The sequence below is a fragment of the Juglans regia genome, chromosome 14 (genome assembly GCF_001411555.2).
Source record: "Juglans regia cultivar Chandler chromosome 14, Walnut 2.0, whole genome shotgun sequence".
Lineage (NCBI taxonomy): Eukaryota > Viridiplantae > Streptophyta > Magnoliopsida > Fagales > Juglandaceae > Juglans > Juglans regia.
In genome coordinates, this window is record NC_049914.1 from 3,542,160 (window position 1) to 3,552,511 (window position 10,352).

Consider the following 10,352-nt stretch of genomic DNA (forward strand, 5'->3'; position numbering starts at 1 on the left):
AATAGTTTGTTGAAAAAAAAGTATAAGGAAAAAAAATTATTATGAGAGATAAAGTACATGAAAAGATAATAAATAAATAAAATATTTTTACATTTGTATATAATTCACGCTACATGTAACTAAATACTATAGTAAAATAGAAAATTAATTTGAAAATACAAGATCCGTTGGAGATAGTTTTGAGCTCATTTTCTTTAAATTTTAAATAAAAATGAGTTTTACAAAATTCATTGGGAGTGCTCTTGAAGGGATTTTGAATAAATTAAACTTTGATCAAAATTTGTAGAAATTTTTGAGGTGATTTGAGTCTTATAAGTTTTCTATGACATCCCCAAACTATTATTTATACTTTAAAACCACATCTCAAAGTATTGAATTAATATTAAGATGTTCAAATTATCAAATTCTTGAGCATTAAAATGTTTTTAGCGTATTGTTTAAGATTATAAATAAAATAATGCAAAAAAATAATAATATATAATAACTTAAAAAATAATATACAGATGTCCTCCAGTTCAACAGGATAGTATTAGGCCTCGTTTATATTTATAATCCATCTCAATTTATTTTATCTTATTATTATAAATTTTTTAAATTCTTACATAAAATATAATAAATAATTTAATTTTTAAAATTTTAAAATAAATTTTTAAAATTTTTATATAAAATATAATAAATAATTTAATTTTTATTTTATTATTTATAAATCATCTCAATTCGCTCAACACATCTCTAAAGGTGAGTTTGGTTACCAAACTCATCTCAACTCATCATTACAACTTTTTTAAATCTCAATACAAAATATAATAAACAATTTAACTTTTTCAAATTTTAAAATAATAATAATATTAAAAAATAATATTCTAACAATATTTTATCATTTCAACTCAACTCAATTTAACTCACTTCAACGTCCAAACCCAACCTAAATCTAAAGCACTCGGACGTCACTTCGCCTTTTTAAAGCTTCTTCGGAAAAATATAAGTGCACAGACAATCCACTTTCCTGAGAAACCCAATTCCTCAAATCCCAGATCCTTACCCCCAAAATGTCGAAGCAATTCAACGTCCCGCCCGTTATTTTCCCTTCCGGTGGAGACCCACCTGGAGGCCCCACATCCGCAGCCCTACGGCGCCCAACGCCGCCGTTTCAGCCACGCCCACCCGCCACGAACCCCATCCCTTTTCTGTCCTTTGACGTGGGCTCCGCCGCTCAATCTACCTCCTTCGCTACCCCTCATCTCGGCCCAACAATCACCACCGCAAGCTCAAACTTCGACGAAGAACCGCCTCTTCTCGAAGAACTCGGCATCAACACAAAGCAAATCTGGAGCAAAACGATTTCGATACTCAACCCGTTTCGCCCAAACCCGAATCTCCACTCCGAGGCGGACCTCTCGGGTCCGTTCCTGTTCTTTTTAGCTTTTGGGCTTTTCCAACTGCTCGCCGGGAAGATCCATTTTGGGATAATCCTCGGGTGGGCCACCATCTCTGCTGTTTTTTTGTACACAGTGTTCAACATGCTGGCCGGGCGGAACGGGAGCTTGGATTTGTACAGGTGCTTGAGTCTGGTCGGTTACTCTATGCTGCCGATGGTGCTTCTATCGGCGCTCGCGCTGTTCGTGCCGCAAGGCGGGCCGGTCATTCTTGTTACGGCGGCAGCTTTCATTGCGTGGTCGACGCGGGTTTGTGCAAGGCTTTTGTTGGAGGCAGCGAGGTGGGATGAACACCCGGGTTTGGTTGCCTATGCTTGTTTCTTGATTTACATGTTGTTTTCGCTCTTGGTGATATTTTAAGTTGGATTGGGGTTGAAAATTGTTTTATGGGTTTGTGCTTGCCAATTTGGAATTTCTTTCTATCGTAGTTTGAATCCTAGATTGTTCAATATTATTATAAATCAGATGCAAAAGGCAAATTCTTTGTCGTTGTGTTTATGGTTGGCATGAGCGCTGGTGTTTAGGTCACCGCATGCATTATTAGCAAGAAGCTGCACATACAATGGAAGATAATGCAGAAATGAAAATTCAATATGGCCTCGTATCTGTTCAGATATCTTGCTATTCCATTAGAATTAGTAGCCTGCTATTACATTTTGAGAGTGTGGATTCCCTCCCCTTGATATTAGCGAAACTAAAAGGACTTGGTCATTTCCTCACGTAATTCACCATTTGGATAGGCGTTGGACTGCATGTTGATTCACAACTTTGAAGTGTGTGCGTGAAGCCCATTTGATAATGATGCTCTGTGATTTTTGGTTACTTCTTGTATGTCCATAAGCACTAAGCTATAATGATGGTTAAGTTACTCTTTTATCAGTGACCTTGTCAATGTGTCTCTGTTTAGCTGCAGATTGAGTTCATATGCTGTGAGTGGGAGGAGTGTGTGCATGTACGTGATTGTAAGAAAGGAGGGGGCTTATACGAGGTAGCGCGACTCTATGAAAGAGAGAAAGACTGCGTGTGTTAATGAGATAGTGTGGTGGCTTATATTATCCGTCTTAGGGATGAAATTTCACTATAATTGTTCAAAAGCACATTGGTCCTACTCAATGCAAAAAATAATTCCTTGAATTTATGTGCCGAAGAGATTACGAGTACATTCATGAAGGGTGGAAAAATATTGTTCGACTTTTGAAGGTTGGGTGTCATGTAGACCTTGATTTTGGATACCTGAATAATGCAAGAACTATTGGACATCTTGGAGTGTCATTGATGTGGTGGGATTCTAGGATGAACAGGGTGAGATTTCGGCTGGTGATGCTACCTGGATTTGCATCTGTTGAGGAATCGATGCCTTTAAACCTGAATAGTTTTGGTCACTATAGTATCTACTTGTTGGTAAGTTTGCAGTGGATAACATGTTTTCCTTGAAGCGGTACAGTCACCAATTCAAAACTTCAGATGAAACAATTTTTTCTGTTGGATGCCATGTTTGGTGGCATGGGTCCATTTCATGTTTCTATAGTAGGAACCGGTGATGCTGCTTGGTAATGTTGGTGGAGGCTGAGTGGAGCGGTTGCTGTCGCTCGTTTTGATGATGAGGGGTTTCTGCTTTTACATGTTGGTGACAGTGACATTGCTGCTACTAATATAATTGAGTGTGCTTAAGATTTCTGCTGGCCATTCTGCAACATATATTGGTGGTGATGGTGATGATGCTACCTCGGTTGTGCACCCTTTCTGACCTGTTTTTTATTTGCCGTAAAGAGATGAAACCTCCACGAAAGCCGAAGCAATTCCCGAAGTTTCTAAAGCTCAGGGATTGCATTTTATCCCCGAGATAAAATATAATAAATAATTTAATTTTTTTAAATCTTAAAACAATATTCTATTCAATTTTCAATTCAATTAATCTAATCTCAACTCATTATTTAAACCTAATCTAAATTGTCTCGATAATCACAAGAAGTGGGCATTGACTCAGGGCGCCTAAGCCAGTTTGTAGAAACTTTTTTTTTGTTTTTGGGCCACAGATTTTTACTGCCTTTAGGGTGAACGACATCTTAAATATTTATTTGGGAAACCCTTAAACGAGCTTCTGCATGAGTGTTTATCTCATCAGATTAAACCATCTAATTGGACATTAAATAAAAGAGGATTTACATCCTCACCTTCCAATGTTTTGTTTAAAAACTGGAGATTGAGGTGCTGGTCAGATAAAATAATAGACTTCATTGCTAATTGGGCTGCCGATGATAATATTGTTGGTCTTTTAAGGGCAATGTAGTACCCAACAGTTTTGTAATATTGTACTTGATTTTATTAATTGATGTACTTTATTAATAAAAAAATTAAATATAAATATATGAGAAATGTCTCACCTATTTATAAATTTATAAATTGACGTAATTTGATATTATATATTAGATTATAATTTTTTTTTACTATAAAATAGATTTGAGTTATTTGAAATATTATATTAAGTTACGTCAATTTATAAGTTTATTTTATAATTTTTTTAATAAATTTAAAATTTCTCTAAATATATAATCTATAATTATCAATTAAACTTGTTGGTTGATGTGGTCTCAAGCTTTTTGTCTTTATTCTTTTAAGAAAATTTTATATACTATATTATCATTCTATTTTTATTTTATTAAATATGACGTGACATATTTATTATTATTAAATAATTATTTATTTTATATTTTTTATTAACTTAATAGTGATGAATATACTATATATTATTTAATATGATTAAAATAGATATAACTGATCGTTATTGAGCGTCCACCACGCTTGTATCTGGCGCGTGACTGGAAATCTCTTCGGAAGAGCACTATTAACAAGCAAAAAATGTCAATTGGCACAAAAAAAAGAGGAAAAAACGGAGAAGTAGAAGAAGACGAGAGAAGCGCAAAAATGGCAGCGTCTTCATCTTCTTTGTTGGCGAGATCGGCCAAGAAGGCCGGGCCGGCGCTCCGGCGCCAAGTCCTAGCCTTGACGGACACCGCCGCTGCTAGAATCAGGCAGCTGCTAGAGCATCGGCAGCGCACTTTCCTCCGTCTCGGCGTCAAGGCTCGCGGCTGCAACGGCTTATCCTACACCCTCAATTACGCAGGTCGTCCTTCTCTATCCTAAACCCTCAATTTACTTGTTTTCACCTCCCCAAATATGTAAATTTGTAATTCGTAAAATCCTTTCGACTGAAGTTCTATTCAGGTTCTAGTTGAAGCGTAATTTTTTTTTCCTCTTTTTTGAATTTCAATTTCCCTTAGAAAATTCAATTGAGTTCTACGCAAGTTCTTTGTTATTGGTTGAACTATGAATTACGGCACGTAAAGATTTAGGAAGAAAGCTACAGCGGTTTTGTAGATTCGAACTTTCTGTTTTCTATCTTTCATGTGATATATATTTCTTTTGAAGCATTTGAGAGATGCAATCCTTTGCGTAATATGACAGCTATTGACCTTTGGTGGATTTGTGTTCAGACGAGAAGGGGAAGTTCGATGAGTTGGTTGATGACAAGGGTGTGAAGATACTGATTGATCCAAAGGCACTGATGCATGTAATAGGAACCGAGATGGATTTCGTAGATGACAAACTCAGGTACGGAGAGCATTCGACACGGTTGTTCAAGTTCTATGGTAGTCCATACGGAACGCAAACTGAGATATGCCTACTTATTAGTAACGAACACATCTGATCTAGCATCCGCGTTTTCCTTGAACTGGTGTTACATTCTTATTAATTACAATTTACAATGTTCTAGATTTTCCTTTTTCCCCATATTAAGGAAAAATAAACATTACACTAAGAACACCGCGATCTTGTTTTGAGCACCGCATTATATGGACGGACTAATAGTTCTTTGAATCATGAGTTATGGTACATTAGAATAGGTAATTTTATCAGTTTCCTATCTTATGGCCATAGAGAAGCGGGAAAAAAACGTGTTGATTCATCATTTGGTTTTTCTAATGATTATTATAACTTGGGATTCCTCACTTATAATGTTCTAAGATGTATTTCCACGAACAAAAGAACTAAAGTTCAACGTGTTGAGGTTTTGTTGATTAGAAAAACTTCTCTCTTCTCTAGGCGGCTGAAGTTCTTTCCAGCATGCATGTGAATGAACAAAACGAATTAGTTGTCAGCCCTTGCATTAAAGTAGTGTCAAGCTGCACTTGGAAACTGAAAAATTTATGGCTGCCGGATAAATTTTTGGGACCTGTTCACGATTTTTTGTTTTTTGTTTGTAATTTCCCATAACCAAAGTTTGTTCCTTTCCTGACTATTCTCTGTGTAGCCTCCTTGTTCTTTTAACTACTGTTTGTGGTTTCTCTTTTTTGATACAGATCTGAATTCATTTTCATTAATCCAAACTCTAAAGGACAGTGTGGTTGTGGAGAGTCTTTCATGACAACAAGTAGTGCAGAAGCTGCTAAGCGAGGAGGCAGTTAAAAGATTTTTACCTTTAGGAAATATGTTGTATATTGCAAATCTGAAAATATAGAAATTACCATCAAAGCGTCGTTTGGAAGAAGAAAGGATCTCTTGAGTGTACCAGAGAGAGACAGTGATGCCAAACCAGAGCTTGTATAGTCTTTTCAGTGCACAATTCCTCCATGTCAAGTTTGAGTTCAGTAATAAGAACATCTTGAATGTACAAAGTCACACACTTTGTGCACAAGAGAGATGATGATACTTTTCTTTTCACTAAGGTTGTACTTGCCTGTGGATATGTTAATTCAGTCTTGCAGAGGACATTACGTAGGCATATGATCGATGATCTCTTATTATTCTTCATAGAAGTTGTTGCTGAAAACGTTTTTCTTTTTATCTTTTTCACGTTTCTTTGTCTTTTCTTTCTAGGAGGCCGAAAGTTGTAAATACCTTGACATCCTTGCAATATAACGGGGCAAGTACCATTATTTTGAATTAACATTTATATGAATACCCGCTGCTTTCAATATTTTTCTAAGAAATTTGGGTTAGGAGTTGTTTGGATGTGAGTTGAAGCTGAAATTCTTTGGACGTGTCCAACATTTTATTTCTATAAAAAGTGTACCTGGGCATGGAGGAAGAACGTCATCTTAGAGCTAAATTAAACAAACACTAAGGTGTGGTTTGGATAATAAGATGATATGAGAGGAGATGGTTTTAGATGAGTTGAATAAAATACTATTTTTAAATATTATTATTATTTTAAGATTTGAAAATGTTGAATTGTTTATTATATTATGTGTAAATTTAAAAAAATTATAATAATGAGATAAGTTCGTTTTTCTATGCAAACAAGCCCTTAATATACGTTTGGATGGATGAACTTGGGAGAGAGGATTCGGATTTTTGTTTGGTACACAAACGAAAGATGAGATTTGGATTTAAATCAAATCCAAGCAGGATTTTAATCATCAAAAACTTGTATTTCAAATTCTATTTATTGAAAAGGAATTGCAAATCATTCTAACAAATATGTTACAATGAATTCAAATTCTTTCCTTTCTAAAATTCATCCAAACAAAAAGTTTTAAAATCAAGAGATCTGAAATTACGACATTTTTTTTTTGTTTAGATGAAATGAAAGTTTAAATTTAAATTCGCTTATCCAAACGAAACCCTAGGAAATTTACGAGGATTTGAACAATTGAAACTCAAAGGACTCTCTTTCTTAATGCTTTTGTCGAGATACAATTCATTGTATTTTTATATGCACAGATGCAAATTCATGCAGTGTCTGTAATAATGCATAGCAATGCAAATATACCCATTTTATTTATACTCTAAATTATCTACGGAAGTAGAATCCCAAAAACAAATTACAAAGAAAAAAACGAATGGACAAAACAAAAACAGAGAGAGAGAGTGCAAGCTGATCTAATTTATTGAAGAAGCAAAATTTCACCTAATGAGACCACCAATCTTATGATGGTTGTATCAAAATAATCATATCAAGAAAATAAAAGATATTTGCAATCGTGAATTGTGCAACCGTTACGTAATCGGTTTGAAAAAAATGAATAAAATATAAGACTCACATAAAAAAAATTAATTTTTTAATAATGGATCTCACTTTTTTTCAAAGCGATTATGCGGCGTTTACGTACTTCATATTTGTGTGTAAAATTACTCTATCCAGAAATGTTGAAAGATTGCTGTTGTTGCTCCTCCCTTATAACAACAATGGCCATTTGCATGGTTTCCAAAAGTTTTGCCACCTTAAGAATGCCATCTCCCATATCTTTATACCCCATAGTTCCACTCCATTGGCCTGTTCTCCCTAACCGGCTAGCTTCATCTTGCTGGGGCTTGTACTTCTGAGCCTTCACCAACTTCATCATTGTTCACGACAACCTATTTTTCTCACAAACTTTTTTAAGTCTCCAGCATTTGGAAAAATAGACAGAACATGTTTATAGGTGCCGGTGGATGTGTAAGAGAATAACAGCATTGGTTTGGATAACAAATTACCCACCGAAAAAAGCTATGAAACTGTCTCGTTTCCCTTTCGTCCGAGATGAGGGGATTGGCATCTTTGTTGTGGCAGTTTGGTTTAGCTTTACAGCGTATGCGCCAGAAAAACAAATGCCTTCACGCAAATTAAGCAACACGTTGATTTTAGAGCCTAAGTGCAGGTATATATCGTGCATCGTTTTAAAGCCTCCACCGTTATGATCATCGAAAATCTGTCTATGATCTCAAAAAAGCTCTTCTCCTAGTACTGATCCCAAAAAAAGAAAAGCAGAAGTTCATCCTCTAACCGTAATCAATTGAATGCCTCTAATTTGTCCATCTTTCAAGTGTTTTAATTATCATATATCAAATGACTTTTTCCAAGATTTCCAGGGCCTGCATTGAATGATCTCCTCTCTTACATTCAACTGAACCACCTTTCTCTTCTCTTAGACTCAGGAGTCTCAACCAAGAACAAGAACTGCTTTTTTTTTTTTTTTTTGATAACCAAGGGTGTCCGGGTCAACTTGCGCTCACCTCGACTAATCCCACGGGGTCCTGAAGTTAACGATCAGGTAAACCTCCAATGACCCTAAAGGGACTCAAACTGATGACCATTGGAGAGCAAAACTAAGAACAAGAACTATAATAGAAAAATAATAAGAGTTACAGCTGTTACCAAATGCAGAATTCAAAAAATTAGGCACCATTTAAACTTTTAGAGGATATCAAGGCGATGACCCATGGTGAAGACAGGTGACTGGTAACACAGGCCGTAGTAACCAGCAATAGCATCCTGAAACACTAGCTTGAAATTTGAAGTCTCGTTTTATGAAAACTATAATTTTCCCAAACCACATATATAATCATAAAACTAAAATTTGCCCAGACCACATATATAATCCTAGGACCAAGACGGCCGGTCGTGCCTCAACCGCTCTCCTAGTTGGTATGATCATAATAAATAGACTTACAACACACATATCTGCAACTAGAGCCACAACTGATGCTAGTCCTGTGACTTGTATAGATATTGCCAAAACCAACTGACAAGAGTGAGGAAATATACAGCAACAGATAATACAAAGTAATTCGTAGAGAATTCACCAATAAAAGAAAAATCGTAGAGAATTCCTCCTATAGCTTTAGAGTCAATCAGAACCAAAATATGAACTCCGCCAAGCTTAAATGATTTGTGCTCCTTTCTCTAATTTTATGTATCCCCAGTACTAGATTATTCTGCCCTATAAGAGCTCTCCAAAACAATGTCATGCCCGTTAAGAAGCAAACTATTGTTCACAGGGTGTATCTTTTTCTATCTCTAGAACTTTTTTTTTTTTACAAGTAAAAAGAGATTTTATTGGAAACGAATGCATAGGCAAAGCCCATGTACATAAGAAATATACAAAAGAAAATACCTAAATACATTCTAGAATACGAAAAGTGACAACAGAAAATCATGAATGGAAGTTCTGTTATTCCTTAAAGCTGAAAACCAAAACAGCAAGGAATGTATAAAAAAGTTCCAGATTTGTTCTAGAGAACGCGCTATGTCATTAAAGCACCGCTCATTCCTTTCTATCCAAATACACCAAATGATGGTGAATACAATCACCATATCTCGTGCTTTATCAACCACACATCTAAAAACCCAAACTTTAAACTTTGACAATCAAATAAAGAAATAAAAGAACACAGGAAGAAAGAAAGAAAAAGCAATCAACAAGATAATAATAAATTCATTGATATTGAAATGCAAAGATGCATTGCCTCTGTCACGGTAAAGACAAATTTCTATTTCTGGTTCAGATCTTACTGCGGGGCTATGCAGCAAAGGCACAAAAATATTATGAAATAAATTCAGGAAAGTCCAACTTGGTGAGCACTAGAGCACAGGACAAGACAAAAGACAAGCATATCCAAGAAAGCCAACCAACAATTAGATTAATAAAAAGAAAGAATGAAAACTAATGGAAAAGAAAAAAGACAACAATGATATGGACAATTACTACAAAATATGAAAAAAAAAAAAAAAAAAACATACCAGATTCCCTTTCTGAACCACAAGTTTCAATTTAAAAAGGGATTAAACAGTGAAGCAAATATAAAGTCTCCAAGATTAAAGCAGCCCTAAAAAGGATCCCAGAAGGGATGCAACTCAATTGTAACAAAAATTTTGTTCAGACCCACAAGACACTCAGAACAACATGCTGGAGATGTGAATTCTGGCAAGAATATAATATAGGGACTAAATCCATACTCGCAGCATATTTTTCTTAAGAAAAATACGGCAAACCTAAGTTTCTCCCTTGGGTACCAGTTAGTGCCTATCAAGCATAAGAAGTATTAATATCCAGCAGAAGTAAAGTACTACAAAATTGGTAACAAAATTTTACAGCTTGTATTGAAAGAAAAAAATTACAACTTGCTAAATTGCAATTTAGTTTTCGAAATAGC

At 35.2% G+C, this 10,352-nt stretch overlaps 2 protein-coding genes across 4 annotated transcripts; both read left to right on the plus strand.

Annotated features, from left to right (window-relative positions):
• The first annotated feature begins 904 nt into the window (after positions 1-904).
• Positions 905-3,113, plus strand: LOC109013964 (protein YIPF7-like). 3 transcript variants are annotated; one of them, XM_018996246.2, is made up of 2 exons: positions 905-1,717; positions 2,350-3,113. In XM_018996246.2, exons 1-2 carry the CDS (start codon positions 1,050-1,052, stop codon positions 2,426-2,428), a joined length of 747 nt encoding a protein of 248 aa, XP_018851791.1. In that variant the 5' UTR covers positions 905-1,049; the 3' UTR covers positions 2,429-3,113. The 3 variants fall into 3 exon arrangements, with proteins under 3 accessions (XP_018851791.1, XP_018851789.1, XP_018851790.1); XM_018996244.2 differs by having other exon boundaries at positions 976-1,717; positions 2,344-3,113; XM_018996245.2 differs by lacking the exon at positions 2,350-3,113 and having other exon boundaries at positions 976-1,932.
• A 1,184-nt stretch (positions 3,114-4,297) lies between these two features.
• On the plus strand, positions 4,298-6,262 carry LOC109013965 (iron-sulfur assembly protein IscA-like 3, mitochondrial). The gene is made up of 3 exons (XM_018996247.2): positions 4,298-4,560; positions 4,931-5,048; positions 5,798-6,262. Exons 1-3 carry the CDS (start codon positions 4,362-4,364, stop codon positions 5,901-5,903), a joined length of 423 nt encoding a protein of 140 aa, XP_018851792.2. The 5' UTR covers positions 4,298-4,361; the 3' UTR covers positions 5,904-6,262.
• The last annotated feature ends 4,090 nt before the right edge of the window (positions 6,263-10,352 follow it).